A 17,521-nucleotide genomic window follows, 5' to 3' on the forward strand; every position below is an offset into this window, starting at 1 on the left:
ACAACTACTACAACTATGACTACGACTACAACTCCCACCACGACTACTACAACACCCACAACCACGACCACAACTTCCACAACGACCACCATCTCCGACCACCACTACCACGGATCCCTCTACTACCACTACTACGGGAAGTCTTCTAAGCAGACGCATTTTGAGAGCATTGCTAGACAGAAAATTCTACTTAAAAAATTATTCAAATACAATCCGGTTATAGGAAACAACTACTACGCCGACGACCACGACAACGACCTCGACGACTACCACAACCACTCCTACCACTACAACGACCACTCCGACGACTACGACAGCCACCACGACTACTACCACTCCTACAATTACAACAACTACTCCCACAACTACGACTTCTACAACTACGACGACTACTACAACAACTACTACCACACCTACAACGACTACAACGACTCCAACAACTACCACTCATACAAATATGACAACGACGTCTCTTCTTACAACCACACCGACTTCTACAACAAAAATTACAACTCCATTCGACACTGCAAAATGTGAAAGCAAATGCCCAACTAACTGGGTAGCTTATAACAATTTGTGTTACTCGGTGAGTTTTCTGTAACTTTATTTCACGAAAAGGAAAACTTTGAAAAATATATCTTTCAGAAAATTCAAGGACCTGGAAGATCTGCAGATTTCAATTCGGAATGTGTGCGGTTGGGTGGAAAACTAGCAGATGTCAGTGGTGCTGGAATCAATGAAGCTTTGAGATGTAAAATAATTTTCGGATGCAAAGAAATTTCCCCTTGGTATGTTTTCAGTAGCCTTCAGCACCAACACATTGAGTATCACACTCGAAGAAGCTTGGATAAGTGCATCTGGAGGGTACAGCAATTTGGCTTTTGGATCTACATCGTCCGCTGGATCATGTCTCACGGTAGTCAGGTTACACGTTAAGTTACATCAATTTATAAGTTTCAGATAATTCTTAGCCAATCAGACAACGGAATTTATTCAAAACGAGGAGTTTGGAAATCGTATGCTTGTACAAGTGTGAAAGAATTTGGTATCTGTGAAAAAGCAATATGAAAATAATGTTATTGAACTTGAAGTAAAATCATTCTTATCATAAGCGTTTTTAAAATGAATAAATAAAGTGGTGTCTCTTTCCTTCTTTGTCTTTCATTCCGTTTCCCCAGGAGGGAAGTTTCATTCCGGAAAAAAGTCCGCCAAACAAAAATGGATCTACCATAACACTTTTGAGGTTGGTAGGCCTGAAGTACAATGAGAACAAATCATAGAAAAGATTTAAATTTTCAATTCGAAAAGGTGCCAAAAAAGTGAGAAGCGAAGCGACGAACTCACGCCGTAGTCGCAGCAGTCAGACGTTTGAAGCGCCGGACACAAACTTATATGATGAAAACATTTATACTTATACAAGGATGCCCAGTAGTTTTCCAATAACCAACAAAAGGTTTTTGGTGTTTGTGAGAAAATTGGGGGTTTTAAACTCTTTAAAATTTAACCTGATCCCACATTTCGATGATTTCAAAACTACATACAAAATTATGTACTCTCAGAACTTCCGGTATGCAAGAACGGATTATCAGAGGTCGATCATTCATTTATCCGATTTTTGAATACGAGGGGAGGTCCTTCACAAACAACAGGTGACCATTCTGTATTGGAAAAGGAAAGTAATGAACCAGTTGGTTTTAGATCTTCATATTTTATTAGCACTATGTTTTGGTGTTTGGAACATGGCAATTGGTGAGTTTTAAGAAGCTGAATTTTAAAAAACCACAGTTTCAAAGAGGAGAAGGTTGGAAAGCAGGCCATGATTGGGAATTTTTTGAAGCATAATCGTGGAGCAATCAGAGGATCAAAAGATGATGGTATGTTTGAAAATTCGAGTTTTAATGAAATTCGAATTTTGATGGGTTATCACTTTCCTTTCAATATTTCCAGATTTGAACTCAATTCTTAAATCTCAACTAGATCTTCCGAGTTCTGTACTATTTGACCCTTCATCCAACCTGCTGATACTGTCAGATGAAGTGGGAACAGCACCTTGTGCCTCGGGATGGACGAGATATTCTGTTAATGGGATGTGCTACAAACAATCAAAAAAAGAAATGTCCTGGTACGCTGGTGAGGAGTATTGTGTCGAAGAAGTATCCGGAGGACATCTAGCGTCAGTTCACAATGAAGCTGAAAGCAGATGGTTGAATGGTAAGACTTGGAATCAAGGATACAATCTATTTGTTTGAAAAAATGCATTTAAATAATTGCGTTGCCAAATATAAGTTTCCGTATATGTTATTCATGAAATAACTTCTGCCTATTCTGAAGACAGTCACAAAATTTACAAAATCACATTTTTCGTCTTTCAAGAAAATTCTCCAATATATTTTTTAATTAGTCACAAACACAACAGTTAATATAATAAATGAGTAAGTTTTTTCAGCCCAATTCCGGGACAAAAGCGGCCACATGGATGCATGGATTGGTATGAGAAGAGATGTATATTCATTTTGTATTTGGCTTATCGATTTGTATTATTTTAAAATTTAGTGTGACAATGTGACCTACATCTGGACCGACGGGACCCCAGTTGACTTTTGGTTTTGGCAGCCTCATTATCCTCAATCCGAGTTTGCTGAATACAGTTGTGTGACAGTATGCACGACTTTTCAACTTTTTATCCAGTAAGGTATTTGTAGTTGTGGGAATACGATGAATTGCACTATATTGATGGATACGTAGCTGGACAGTGGGATGATATGATACTGTGCTCACAAACGAGTGGTACTGTTGCGCTTTGTAAATATGATCCTAATGCATGTAAGTCTTTTCGAGAATACAGAAAAAAACGAAGACATTTACCGTAAACACTCTAATGGAAGGCCACTCAACTCGCTAAATTTGAGCCCATATATCTCGGCTTATGTGAAAGATATAAAAAAGTAATCAACTGACAAAATATTAATGATAATGTTACGTCCTTAGGATCCGGCATTCTGGCCGGCTCAAGGAATACGAATAGTAGTTATAGAATACAGATTTATTCAGGTACTAAAGATGTACGAGAATAGAGGGGGAAAAGTAGAGAAGGCTGGGAGAGACTAGCACAGACCGAGAATGGTTGTCAGCCCCAAAGAAAGAGGGGTTCTGACCAATGAAACAACTAAGAAGAAGAGTGCCAGAGAAGGGCGCTCTTCTTAGGTGGGTAGATCACAAATAACTTGGTAGATCAAATATAAAACTAATGGAAGTATGCATAGAATGCAACACCTCCCTTTTTAAGATGGAACAAGGACAAGGGAAAGGATGATTAAGTGGGGGGTAGACTACAAACTTAATCTAGAAATAAAGGGAACAAAAATCAATGATAAGACTTTTGATTATACTTCATGACCAAACGTGGAGGTTGGTTGATAATCCGAGTAGACTTCCGGTATTGCTTGGGCGGTGGAGTTTTCGGCTTAGCTGGAGTGTTCACTGGAGATGGCGTGGTATCTGTGGAGCTGCTCGGAAGTTGAGTAGCCGTAGGTGTCACATCGATTGGATCCATTGTGTCCAGGGCACGTCGAATTGGATTGGAGCGTCACGTCTTCGGAGCTGATTGGCGTGTCGGGTCCAGACGGTGTCGTTGACTGCGACGTGGTACATCGTTTGTCCAACGCACTTCTGGATAGTACCTGGAATCCAAGTGGCAGTATTTATGTTACGGTAGTCTTTAACATAAACCTTTTCTCCAACTTGGTAGCTTCTTGATCGTGCACCATGTTGCTTGTTGAACTGCTTCTCCATCTCAGTATCATGCGAGTTGGGAAGTTGGTCTTTCGGGCGTACTCGATCCAGAAATGTTCGGATTTTGCGACCAATGAAGTTCTCAGCTGGTGTAGAGCCATTAGGGCTGGAGGTGCAAGGAGTTGAGCGATAGCTCTGCAGAAATACATATAAGGCAGTATCTGCGTTTTCCTCCCCTTTTAACTTGCCTAAGCTCCGTTTGAGAGTGTCCACGAAAAGTTCTGCTTGACCATTTGACTGCGGATGGAATGGTGGTGATCATGAATGTGTGATTCCTCGATCCTTGCAGAAGTTTTCGAAACCAGATGAAGTGAACTGAGTTCCGTTGTCGGTTACCAGCGTTTGCGGATCTCCGAATTGTGAAAACACTTTTCTCAGAATATTTATTGTAGCTGTAGTTGTGATGGATGTGATTGGGAAGACTTCAGGCCATTTGGAGAATGCGTCTACCACGACCAAATAGTAAGTTCCATCCAGTGGTCCAGCATAGTTAGCGTGTACCCTTTGCCATGGAGCAGTTGGGATTGGCAAAGAACATAGAGTGTTCTTTATTGGATTCTTAGCGACTGATGCACACTGGTCACAACTTCTGACCTTGTTCTCGATGTCCTTATCGATGGATGGTTAGTATACGAGAGATCGCGCCAACTGCTTCATCCTCACGATTCCAGGATGAGCCCGGTGAATCATTTTGAGAACCCTTGCCTTGAGAGTACTGGGAATGACGATCCTGTCGTTGAACATGATGCAGTCGGCCACGATTGACAGTTGATCTCGTCGGTGGTGGAAAAAAGAGATTTGTGAGCTTTTATCAATGATTTTGGGCCACAAACCTGATACAGTATACTTCACATTCTTTTTGCTGGATTTGGTCCGAGATCAATCTTGACAGAGCATCAGCTTGTCCGAAGTGATTGGTGTTGACGTACTCGATGGTGAAGTCGTAGTTGAGCAGAATGATAGCCCAACGCTGAAGACGGTTTGCACTGTAAAGGGGTATACCGTTTTTATCTCCAAATATTAACAGCAATGGCTTGTGGTCGGTCTTCAGAGTGAAGTGGCGGCCATAAAGGAAATTTGTGGAACTTCGTGACAGCCGTGATGAGTCCGAAAGCTTCTTTCTCAATCTGACTGTAGTTCCGCTGCTAATCCATTGCGGTTTCCCCGCGTGAGTTCGAATCTCATCCTGATCGCCAGTTGTTACGTCCTTAGGATCCGGCATTCTGGCCGGCTCAAGGAATGCGAATAGTAGTTATAGAATACAGATTTATTCAGGTACCAAAAATGTACGAGAATAGAGGGGGAAAAGTAGAAAAGGCTGGGAGACTAGGACAGACCGAGAATGGTTGTCAGCCCCAAAGAAAGAGGGGTTCTGATCAATGAAACAACTAAGAAGAAGAGTGCCAGAGAAGGGCGCTCTTCTTAGGTGGGTAGATCACAAATAATTTGGTAGATCAAATATAAAACTATTGGAAGTATCCATATAATGCAACAGATAACATGATAAACAGTTTGCCAGTTGAAAACTTTTTGATATCTGTTACAGGAACCAAGATAAACGAGCGCAAAGTGGACGGTTTGGGTGGTCATGAGTGTTTACGGAATGTTTTCTTGATGGTTCTGTTTTTTTTCTAGATCACGGCCCAATTTTTTCCAGGTCATGACCTAGTTTTTTCTAGGTCATGACCCCATTTTTTTAGGTCATGACCCAATTTTTCTAGGTCATGACCCAATTTTTTCTAGGTCATGACCCAAATTTTTCTAGGTCATAACCCAATTTTTTAAAGCCATAACCCAATTTTTTCAGGTCGTGACCTAGATTTTTTCTATGTCATAAACCAATTTTTTAGGTCATGACCCAATTTTTTCTAGGTCATGACCCCATTTTTCTAGGTCATGACCCAATATTTGTAGGTCATGACCCAATTTTTTCTAGGTCATGACCCAATTTCTTCTAGGTCATGACCCAAATTTTTCTAGGTCATGACCCAATTTTTTCTAGGTCATGACCCAAATTTTTCTAGGCCATGACCCAGTTTTTTTTTGGTCATGACCCAATTTTTCTAGGTCATGACCTAGATTTTTTTAGGTCATGACCCAATTTTTTCTAGGTCATGACCCAAAGTTTTCTAGGTCATAACCCAATTTTTTAAAGCCATAACCCAATTTTTTTAGGTCGTGACCTAGATTTTTTCTAGGTCATAAACCAATTTTTCAGGTCATGACCCAATTTCTTCTAGGTCATGACCCAATTTTTCTAGGTCATGATCCAATTTTTTCTAGGTCATGACCCAGTTTTTTCTAGGTCATGACCCCATTTTTCTAGGTCATGACCCAATATTTGTAGGTCATGACCCAATTTTTTCTAGGTCATGACCCAATTTCTTCTAGGTCATGACCCAATTTTTCTAGGTCATGACCCAATTTTTTCTAGGTCATGACCCAGTTTTTTCTAGGTCATGACCCCATTTTTCTAGGTCATGACCCAATATTTGTAGGTCATGACCCAATTTTTTCTAGGTCATGACCCAATTTCTTCTAGGTCATGACCCAAATTTTTCTAGGTCATGACCCAATTTTTTCTAGGTCATGACCCAAATTTTTCTAGGCCATGACCCAGTTTTTTTTTGGTCATGACCCAATTTTTCTAGGTCATGACCTAGATTTTTTTAGGTCATGACCCAATTTTTTCTAGGTCATGACCCAAAGTTTTCTAGGTCATGACCCAATTTTTTCTAGGTCATGACCCAAATTTTTCTAGGCCATGACCCAGTTTTTTTTTGGTCATGACCCAATTTTTCTAGGTCATGACCTAGATTTTTTTAGGTCATGACCCAATTTTTTCTAGGTCATGACCCAAAGTTTTCTAGGTCATAACCCAATTTTTTAAAGCCATAACCCAATTTTTTTAGGTCGTGACCTAGATTTTTTCTAGGTCATAAACCAATTTTTCAGGTCATGACCCAATTTTTTCTAGGTCATGACCCCATTTTTCTAGGTCATGACCCAATATTTTTAGGTCATGACCCAATTTCTTCTAGGTCATGACCCAATTTCTTCTAGGTCATGACCCAATTTTTCTAGGTCATGACCCAATTTTTTCTAGGTCATGACCCAATTTTTTCTAGGTCATGACCCAGTTTTTTCTAGGTCATGACCCCATTTTTCTAAGTCATGACCCAATATTTTTAGGTCATGACCCAATTTCTTCTAGGTCATGACCCAATTTCTTCTAGGTCATGACCCAATTTCTTCTAGGTCATGACTCAATTTTTCTAGGTCATGACCCAATTTTTTCTAGGTCATGACCCAAAATTTTCTAGGTCATAACCCAATTTTTTAAAGCCATAACCCAATTTTTTTTTAGGTCGTGACCTAGATTTTTTCTAGGTCATAAACCAGTTTTTTCAGGTCATGACCCAATTTTTCTAGGTCATGACCCATTTTTTTCTAGGTCAGACCCAGTTTTTTCTTGGTCATGACCCAATTTTTCTAGGTCATAGCCCAATTTTTCTAAGCAATAACCCAATTTTTTTAGGTCGTGACCTAGATTTTTTCGGTCATAACCCAATTTTTTTAGGTCATGACCCAATTTTTCTAGGTCATAACCCAATTTTTCTAAGCCATAACCCAATTTTTTTAGGTCGTGACCTAGATTTTTTCGGTCATGACCCAATTTTTCTAGGTCATGACACAGTTTTTTCTTGGTCATGACCTAGTTTTTTCTAGGTCATGACCCCATTTTTCTAGGTCATGACCCAAATTTTTCTAGGCCATGACCCAGTTTTTTCTTGGTCATGACCCAATTTTTCTAGGTCATGACCTAGATTTTTTTAGGTCATGACCCAATTTTTCTAGGTCATGACCCAATTTTTTCTAGGTCATGACCCAATTTTTTAAAGCCATAACCCAATTTTTTTAGGTCGTGACCTAGATTTTTTCTAGGTCATAAACCAATTTTTCAGGTCATGACCCAATTTTTTCTAGGTCATGACCCAAATTTTTCTAGGCCATGACCCAGTTTTTTCTTGGTCATGACCCAATTTTTCTAGGTCATGACCTAGATTTTTTTAGGTCATGACCCAATTTTTCTAGGTCATGACCCAATTTTTTCTAGGTCATGACCCAAATTTTTCTAGGTCATAACCCAATTTTTTAAAGCCATAACCCAATTTTTTTAGGTCGTGACCTAGATTTTTTCTAGGTCATAAACCAATTTTTTAGGTCATGACCCAATTTTTTCTAGGTCATGACCCAGTTTTTTCTAGGTCATGACCCCATTTTTCTAGGTCATGACCCAGTTTTTTCTTGGTCATGACCCAATTTTTCTAGGTCATAGCCCAATTTTTCTAAGCAATAACCCAATTTTTTTAGGTCGTGACCTAGATTTTTTCGGTCATAACCCAATTTTTTTAGGTCATGACCCAATTTTTCTAGGTCATAACCCAATTTTTCTAAGCCATAACCCAATTTTTTTAGGTCGTGACCTAGATTTTTTCGGTCATGACCCAATTTTTCTAGGTCATGACACAGTTTTTTCTTGGTCATGACCCAGTTTTTCCTAGGTCATGACCTAGATTTTTTCTCTCTCTTTCAAGTCGATTTGAAATTATTCGGTCCCTGCGATTAGATCAGAGGCAAAAAAAAGATTATATCCCCAAACAAGATCCCTGTTTTATTAAAACAATTCAGCTGCATCTTCTGGAGAAACTTACGTCAAGAAAGAGTGTGGTGAGATTCCCGATCCCACTAAACCGCCAACTACAACAACGACTCCAACGACAACAACGACCACTCCACCCACTACTAGCACAACCTCCACGACTACTACTACTGCTACCACAACTACTACAACTCCTACAACTACGACTACAACGGTACGATATTTTGTTCGACATCTTTCTAAATCATTACTACATGCACATAACGTTATGTGCTTACAGGAAACGACTACCACGACAACACCAACAACCATAACTACGACGACTACATCGACACCAACAACTACTACGGTAGCAACCACAACTCCCACAACAACAACAACATTAGTGACCGGTGATTGCTCGCCGAAATGCGACAAGTTTTGGATCAGTTACGAAGGAAGTTGTTATGGGGTAAACATCGGCAAACAATACATTTGTTTTTTGATCCCTCTTCCAGATAGTGAAGGGACCTGCAAACTATGTCACTTCCAAAGCAGGATGTGAAGCATTTGGAGGAGAAATTGCAGTAATCACAGATGATGCAATGAATGAGGCGATAAGAAGTTAGTTGGAATGAAGACGTTTATGTTTATAATTTGTTGTTCTTTTGAGAGGCATTCAGCACCAATGACGACACTTTCATAGTCCATCAGGCGTGGATCGGAGAATCTTCATACTCGAACTGGGCACCAGGAAAACCAAACAAAGCGCAGGGGGCTGATTATACAAAGTATTGTAATGTTGTAAGTATTTTATTATAAAAAGGGGCAAGTACATGATATCATTTCAGATGACACTGTCCATTGTCAATAGCGGTTCGGAATTCGGTTTTTCTCGTGGAGTTTGGATGGATTATCCTTGTTCTTTGACGCAAGAATATGTGCTTTGTAAACAAGTGAATAAATAAAATACATATGAGCAATTTATTGTCAATCGTCATCTATAGATTGTCCCAGCAACAAAACCACCATCAAAATGTAAGCAGAAAATGGAATAGAAAATGATAAAGTGACAAGAATCAATAGGTTGTAAACGGAGAGTAGAAAAATGAATGTGTTCCAATAAAATGTTTTGAAGAACGATCTGAAGCAGAAATATGTTTTTTTTAAACAAAGTGAAGTTTTACAGAATCCACATCGTCATCATAACTAAAATTAGGATCGGAAGGCCTGTTAATCTACATTTTTTGTATTCCAAATATGATACTCCACCAATTAAAATTGAAATGAGACTAATCGAAAAGATTACGAAATCTTGGTTCCATAATGATGAAACAGCAAAAAATGCATTGAAAGCTGTGTAAAACTTGAGACCTTTCTCTAAAAACAAATTATCAAACAGTTTTGAGAAAAAAATCAACTAACCTGAGCTAAAAGAAGACAGCATAACTAGGTCACTAGAAGTAAGAATAAACTAGAAATTCTTGACATTATTGTTATCAATTTCTTATCATTTTAATGCAAAGTCACACAAAAGGTTATGTTCGACTTTGTACCGGTCGTTGAGGAAACCAAGAAAAAATTCGTTTTTATAAAAATAATATTTATTGGACCCGTTTTATCAGTTGTGAGTTCATTATCATTTTTATCCTTCGAGCAAGTGTTCGAACCATCCTAATCCAAAAATGAGAAGAAATCCAACAGTAAACCCGGATAATTGTAAAATACTTGTCACCATCCAATGATCAGCCATCAACGCGTCATGTTTAAGATGTGAGAGCTGGAAAATAACTGTTATTAAAAACCTCCAACGAAAAATTTACCATATCCGCCCATGCTACATAAAGAAACATTCCAGCTGTAATTGCTAATAATATTGTCTCGATTTCTTCATCTTTTCCCAAAACAATTGCAATAAATAGTCCTATGTAGGCAGTTAGAGCGGAGAGTAAATTCAGTATTAATGCTGTGACCATTGATAGTCCCGAATCAATCAGCACTGCCAAATCTCCAATTTCATGCGGAAGTTCGTGACAAACCACTGCGATTGTTGTGATGAATCCGAGTTTTAGTGAGATCATAAATGATGCACCGATTGCTACTCCATCTACTAAATTATGAATTCCATCACCAAATAGGATGATTAGAGCGCGTGGCTGAAAATAGAGAATTTTTTAGATTTGAAAATTTTCTGACTCACTTTAAGTCCACAAATCTCACCACCATCTTCTTCTTCCTCTCGCAAATGAATCAACTCGTGACCTCCTTCTTCTCTGGGTTTTTCTTTGGATTCTCCATTATTATTGTCCTCAATTCCACTTGAATTTGAATGTGAAGATTGGATTCCAGATGGGCTCTTTACAGGAGACTTTGTGGAAGGTGAGCAATAGTGGAGATGAATTTTCCGGTAGAACATGAAAAACTCCACAAAGTAAAGAACGTAGATGGAAAGAACGATCACCGAGAGTCGGAGCAGGTTCTTGCGAGTTGATGTGATGGTGTACCACTGAAAAATTGAGATTTCAGAATTGAAAAGATGAGAAGACTTGCCATAATCTCATCCTCTTCTTCGTGATGACTATGACTATGTGCAGCTGTTACATTTTCATGGGAAGAGCTTCCATGGTGCTCGTGGGAATGTCCATGGCTGTGACTATGAGCTCCCACTACCTGTAAAAATGTGATTTTTCGAAGGAATGCTATTTCGAATTAAAAAAAGTATAATCAAATCTTTCAATTTTTATCAGCTCTTTAAAACTAAATTATAGAAAAAAAATTATGTGATTTTTGGTTCATGAAACGGCAAACTAAACACAAAAAATACGATTTTTTTTAAAACAAAAACTGTGACCGGCAAATACATAATACTTCAAACCCTCTTTTGAACAAATCACTCACCTGCGGTATAATATGCAAAATCGCATCGGAACTGAGGGTCGAGATCGCCATTGCCAGAAAAAAATGGAGCCACCTGAAATTATTTTTTTTCTCATTTTTTATTATTCAAAATCAGTTTACCTATGTTTTGCATCTTTCGCCATCAGTGGTCCAATGCATGCACCACCAAGAGACAATAGTGAAACTACCGTAACCGAAATCACTCCATATAGAATAACGTAAAACATTTCAGGTGAATTAGACGACATTTTCAATATGTTAATACTATTTTCTGAAAGAAAAAAAACGAATTCAGAGTAAAATGAAAACCTGCATTTTGGGAATTATACTTTTCTAATTTTTCAAAAAAGGCCACCGTCCTAAAATTGTACTTTTCACAAGTTTTATGTGTAATCTTAAAGGGAAAATGGCAATTAAAAAACGGAAGTCAAATGGTCTGTTCTTCAAATAAAAGTGGACAGTCCACACAAGACGCAGATGGTCGAAGAAACATGGAAGCATAGCTTGGGATATGAGAGACTGTTGAGAGATGCAAACGGAAAATTGCATATCAAATATCAAAGAGAGGGGAAATCGGACTTTATCCGGTTTTCAAGAGGAACTTGGGCAGCGAAAAAAGGTGATTGGTGTGGGAACGGTTTTTTTCAGAGACTATCGGTTCCGGTAGTAAACAAAAAATTAATCTTTAAATTTTTAAGATCATAAAATTTTTGAAATAAATAATTTCCACTTACTGATCTACTAAAAAATCCACAAAAACCTGGCCAAAAGAAACGATCAGCAAGTATAAATACCACAAAATCAACGGGCGCTACAATACAACCTGAAAATAATAGGGAACGGGGTGAATCGGAATGATTCACGCTTTCTAAATAAAAGTATTACAATTAGGCACGTCTACTGGAAACCTGTAGGAAGACCTGTCTGAAAACCTACCCCATAGCATTTATCTGAAATCGCTTCATTCATTTCGCATCAAACAAGAGTGTTTATGTGTGGGAAAGTTTCACAGTGCACACAGTTCTTTAGACCAGCATGAGCAGACTGAAAACAAACTTACGAAAGTTTTAGGATTACGCAAATCGTTCATTTCTTAACACCCTTCCCCGTACCATCCAAACACTTTTCAAGTTTGCTTTGCAATTGTTCATGACGTCCCCTTCTTGCAATGACGTGCCGAAAGTAGCTCATCCTATTTTCTATCTTCAATCATTCTTCAAGTAACCGATACTTTTCCCATCGACGCCTCCACTTCCCCTAATTATTTCGTCACCATTTCGGGAGCTTTTCGAAAACGGGCGGTCCAATGGAAATGTGATAGGTGGGCGTGGCTTGAATGCAGAGATATATCTTTCGGCAGCTCCGAAAAGAGATTCATCCATTCTCACTTTCAAGCAGCCCCACCCGACTACTATTCCAGTGGTTGTGTGAAAGCTTCTTGTGTGACACCCTCAGCAGAAATCATGAACTATTCAACGGTTTTTCTGTTCTTCGGTAAGTAATCTAGTAACCGGAAAACAACATAACACTTCTAAACATTATTAAAAATTTATGATATGACTTCAAAAGTTACAAAAAAAACTGTAATTTTATGGAGCGTTTAAGGCGTTTTGTTAATTATCAACGGTTTCTGAGAGTCATGAATCCTAGGAAGACGTCCAATTGTTGATTTAGCTCTCATTTCATTTTCTTTTTAGAAACCGACTGTTGTTACTTTAATGTTTTACTGGGGCATAATGCCGTTATATACTGATAATCGTACACTGAAAATTGCAATACACAGTCCGGTGGATCCATTACCAATTCCTGAGCAGATAGATCACGAAAAAGTGACCACAAACAAAAAACCAAAATTGGACTTGATTAAAAATGTGCGGCCAGGTTCTAGCAGGAACTTGCCCAAGAACAGCGGCTAATGGTCAGATTTTGGTCGGAAGTTGAAATTTGAAATGTTACTAGTATTAATTTTTTGGAATACTACTAGGTCCGACCAGAATTTGCCAGCGAAGCCCTAGTATAGGAACTATTCTTCTAGAGGAATCTTCATTCTATTTTTTTTTCTGTTTTTTAACATTTTCCGACTAACTGTACTCGGCCGAACTTTTTTCTCAAGTTTCAACGAAATCTTTATGTTTTCTGAAGGATTCTCTGGTGGTTTTTCAAATGGTTAATTCATTCGAAACGAAATATGTCGTTTTTCATTAATTTAAATCATGGGTCCTAGAATTCGTACCCAGAATTTATCTTTCTCTCTGAACACCAACGTCATTTTTTTCCGAATCTCCTCGCGTGCGGATTCTCAAAAATTACCACCCTTCGCGATTTTTCCCGCGACTCGCATTTTTCTTTCAGTGTTTTCGGGTCCGGTCTCGGAATGAAAAATAGATGAATACAAAATTCATGAATCATTTTCTTCGTCTTCTTCTAGATCTATATTTTTTCAGTGTTGTGTTCGATTGTTGCCGCTTCGCCATTGTGGTTCGATGAAGAGGAGCCGATGAATTTGAGAGCGTTCCGTGTAATGCCAAATCAATGTGAGAAATTCAAGAGACACAATAATAAGAAAAAAGAGAAAACATAGGAATCGGAAATTATGAGATGAAATAGATCCAAATAGATCTCAGTTTCTTTCAGAATGTTTTTAAAAACTACCTGCAATCTAGTAACCGGAAAACAACATAACACTTCTAAACATTATTAAAAATTTATGATATGATTTCAAAAGATACAAAAAAAACTGTAATTTTATGGAGCGTTTAAGGCGTTTTGTTAATTATCAACGGTTTCTGAGAGTCATGAATCCTAGGAAGACGTCCAATTGTTGATTTAGCTCTCATTTCATTTTCTTTTTAGAAACCGACTGTTGTTACTTTAATGTTTTACTGGGGCATAATGCCGTTATATACTGATAATCGTACACTGAAAATTGCAATACACAGTCCGGTCTTTAAAATTTCAGTGGACTCGATTGATGTCTCCAGACGACTTCTGAAACGTGGCAGCAGCAGCATGTTCAACAAACGACGTGGCCGAGAACTCTTTGGTAAGCACTACAGTAATCTGTTCTTAATTGCTCAGCAAATAAGGGGTGTGAAAGGCGCAAGTATGTTCGCGCTTTTGGAAATTCGAGAAAGATCAGATTTCTAAAATGAGAAAGGTCGCGGCGATGAGAAGAAAGAGAGATCATGGTTACATTGTATATATGCACATTTTTTGGAGAAAAGTAAATATACACTTTTAAAATAGGGCTTTGTCAAGATCAAAAATCTTTATTTACTGTTTTTTTTTCAGGAAAACGATCTACTTCAATGGAGTATCCAGAAGATTCCGTGATCTACGAGAACCGATTCAGACGACGTGCCAACGAACTCTTCGGTTAAATCATCTTCTCTCGTTTTCTCTCATTCATCTGAATAACTTGTGTGTGTGTGTGTGCGTATAATTTTCTCGATCATTTATATTTTGGCAATCTTTCGAACTATTTTTCTTTTTCTGCGAAAAAATCCATTTTATTCGATTGTTCGATTCTTCATTTGACTCATCACAATCACTTGAAATAAATGGGTTCGTGAACAAATTTATTTGGAAAAAAAGACATAGAAGAGAAACATGACTCAAGTTGCAACTGATTTGTGTCTTGAAAATGTAGGAAGGGGATAAAATCAATTTTCATTTGAATTCACCAAAAAACCGGAAACACTTCAATAGAGTACCACTCAAACTTTCAACTTTGTGCCTATATATCTCATTTCCTGTTTAAGTTATCAAATAGTGGTCGACTGACAAAACATTTTTGATATTATGACAAACATTTTATCAGTTGACAACTTTTTGATATCTTTTACAACGAATGAGATATATGAGCTCAAAGTTTACAGTTTGGCTGTCACTCTATTAGTGTTTACGGCTAGATTAGTTGTTCATTTTAAAACAATTTGGGAAACTTTGATTCGCAATTACTTTTGAATAAAATGAAAAATTGCTACTCTTTTTTGATTAAAGATTCTATTTTTATAGAATATCGAATTTCTGTAATATTCGTCACCATCTGAAAATAGAATGAACATGCCCCCAAAACAATGGGAACCCCAAAAACAATGAAAAACAATTTTGAAATGTGAGAAATGTGAATCAGAGACCCAATATACATATTTCTTCTCCAAATTCAAAACTCTCTTACAACCTGAATCTGTTCTCTCTTCATTTTAATTTACAACGCAATAGCAGCAGTCTCTGAAAATCTCTTTATCTCCCGCTCGGTCTCTGGTACGGAGGGGGGGAAGGAAGCTAAAATTGAAAGTGAAAATATGCGAAAGGAAGTGAAGAAGTGAACATTACGTAATGGATATTCCACAAAGCATGGGTACAAACATAGAATGTGAATCGGTGAGGATCAGCGAGTCATACAAAAAACTAGCCCCCTTTAGCACTCTCTTCGGTCATCAGAAGAGAGGAAAGAGAAAAGAAAAAAGAGATGTTAGTTCTAGTCCGTTTGGGAGGCAAAGGGGCGGGTGAATAGAGGACAGTCAAAAAAACGAGAGGACAAGGAGGCATCTGTTGGCATCTGTTGGCAACGGAGGGTGAAGACGCATAGAACTCGAGGAAGACAACAAGATCATTTGGTTATGCTGCAACGACTACTTTTTACTACTGCAATACTTGTTGCGCTTTCTCGGTAAGAGATCAGACTTCTGAACTATTTTCTGCAGGATTGAAGTTTTTGCACAGTTGAAGTAAACTACATTTTTGAATTAGTGAGAACTTTACAGTCTTTACATTACGGCATCAAAATTCATGTGGAAAAAAAATAGTAGTCAACTACAGAAAGTAAAGCTTTTTTTTAATTTCTTCAAATTTTATGATCTTCAAAATAAATTTTGCCACATTCGAGGCAGACTTGTTTCTGGCAGTATCTGTTTGGAACCACTTTTTTAGAACGATTTAAGCAGTTTTGTATAAGCACCATTTTTCATAGATCATTGCTATTCGAAGCATTTTTCATGAGCTCATTTTCGCACGTTTTGCATAAATTTTTAAATAAATTGATCTGTAATTTGATGTTAGAAACAAATATTCAAACAAATTTTCGCAAATTTCCCATTTTTCAAATGTTCGATAAGCTCAATTATTTTACAGCCAATTCTTAAAATTAGCTTCTACCAATACACAACGACAAATCAAGTCCTCTCCTCCCTTTTCTCTCTTTATTTGTATATTTACTGTAGTCTGATAACATTAAGCAGTACGAAACCGCTTGGTTCAGCTTCTATGGATGTTAATGTTAATCACTATCTGAATAGGAACGATGAAGACGTCACCAGAATATGATCATATTGTAGATAAATGCTAATTTGATATTGAATGCTTTCTAGACGTCGGGAGGATGAGATATGATGGATTGAAGAACCTTGAAAATAAGAAAAGATTCAGGAGAAGCTTATTTTTAAATAATTTTCATTTTCATTTCATATAGGCTTTAGTAAACAATGTCAAATATACCCTGTCCAATTTGAAAAATTTGGCTCTACTATGAAACTCTGGTCCTTTAAAAAATCTCTACAATCCATAATTATTATTGAGAACAACTTTTTTTTAAATAGAATTTTGATAAAATCATATTAGTTTATGTCGCATCTTTCATTAGTTGATCAGTTTTCCACACATATCTTTATTTCGCATCAAAATAGTTGTAGGTGGTGCAGTATCCTGAAACGAAATCTTTCTGAACACTTTTCATGTTTAGTTTGCCACGGGGGTAAAATCCGCAGCAACGATGAAAATGAGTACAAATAAGTACTCGGAGGCCATGGGATCTATAACACATAGAAAGTTCCTAAACTGATGTCTTCAACAATGATTTCGTGAAAATCAGGCAGACATAAACCAAATCTGAAAATTTCATTCCAAACTTTAATCAAAAAAATTTGTGATACCATAAATTACACCCAACGCCAAGAAAACGCACCAGAGTAAAGCTATTGTTCAGAAAATTCAAAAATCGGTTCTTCGAAACAAATACGTATCGTCATGGGGAAAACAGAAAAAGGGAAAAAGAAAAGAGGTTTGGGTTAAAAGTTGAGCAACAGATTTTTCAAGTTGAAAAAATTCGATCGAAGAAGGATATAAATAAAAAAGAAAAAATAGTTTAGTGGTTAGGATCATAGTAATCTGGATCAGAACCGGATTTCG

At 37.6% G+C, this 17,521-nt stretch overlaps 4 protein-coding genes across 4 annotated transcripts in view; 3 read left to right on the forward strand and 1 right to left on the reverse strand.

Annotated features, from left to right (window-relative positions):
- Cbr-clec-199 overlaps positions 1-1,068 on the forward strand; it is a gene marked incomplete at both ends in the record, with an annotated part of 5,548 nt that extends 4,480 nt beyond the window's left edge. Inside the window, 3 exons of the mRNA XM_002632331.2 lie at positions 646-751; positions 801-916; positions 961-1,068. Of these exons, the coding sequence (XP_002632377.2) occupies positions 646-751; positions 801-916; positions 961-1,068 (330 nt within the window). The remainder of the gene's footprint in view (positions 1-645; positions 752-800; positions 917-960) is intronic.
- A 611-nt stretch (positions 1,069-1,679) lies between these two features.
- On the forward strand, positions 1,680-9,402 carry CBG00399 (the record flags this gene model as incomplete). The annotated part of the gene is made up of 10 exons (XM_045244737.1): positions 1,680-1,749; positions 1,794-1,874; positions 1,948-2,211; positions 2,447-2,502; positions 2,554-2,658; positions 2,703-2,823; positions 8,842-8,906; positions 8,953-9,058; positions 9,108-9,238; positions 9,286-9,402. The coding sequence occupies 10 exons, from the start codon at positions 1,680-1,682 to the stop codon at positions 9,400-9,402; spliced, it is 1,116 nt and encodes a 371-aa protein (XP_045091561.1).
- A 677-nt stretch (positions 9,403-10,079) lies between these two features.
- Positions 10,080-11,580, reverse strand: Cbr-tag-141 (the record flags this gene model as incomplete). The annotated part of the gene is made up of 6 exons (XM_045244738.1): positions 10,080-10,214; positions 10,258-10,590; positions 10,635-10,940; positions 11,036-11,104; positions 11,333-11,405; positions 11,453-11,580. 6 exons carry the CDS (start codon positions 11,578-11,580, stop codon positions 10,080-10,082), a joined length of 1,044 nt encoding a protein of 347 aa, XP_045091562.1.
- A 1,215-nt stretch (positions 11,581-12,795) lies between these two features.
- Positions 12,796-14,712, forward strand: CBG00401 (the record flags this gene model as incomplete). The annotated part of the gene is made up of 4 exons (XM_002632334.1): positions 12,796-12,826; positions 13,777-13,866; positions 14,292-14,375; positions 14,624-14,712. 4 exons carry the CDS (start codon positions 12,796-12,798, stop codon positions 14,710-14,712), a joined length of 294 nt encoding a protein of 97 aa, XP_002632380.1.
- Between the last annotated feature and the right edge of the window lie 2,809 nt (positions 14,713-17,521).

Source organism: Caenorhabditis briggsae, assembly GCF_000004555.2.
Source record: "Caenorhabditis briggsae complete genome, chrIV, whole genome shotgun sequence".
Lineage (NCBI taxonomy): Eukaryota > Metazoa > Nematoda > Chromadorea > Rhabditida > Rhabditidae > Caenorhabditis > Caenorhabditis briggsae.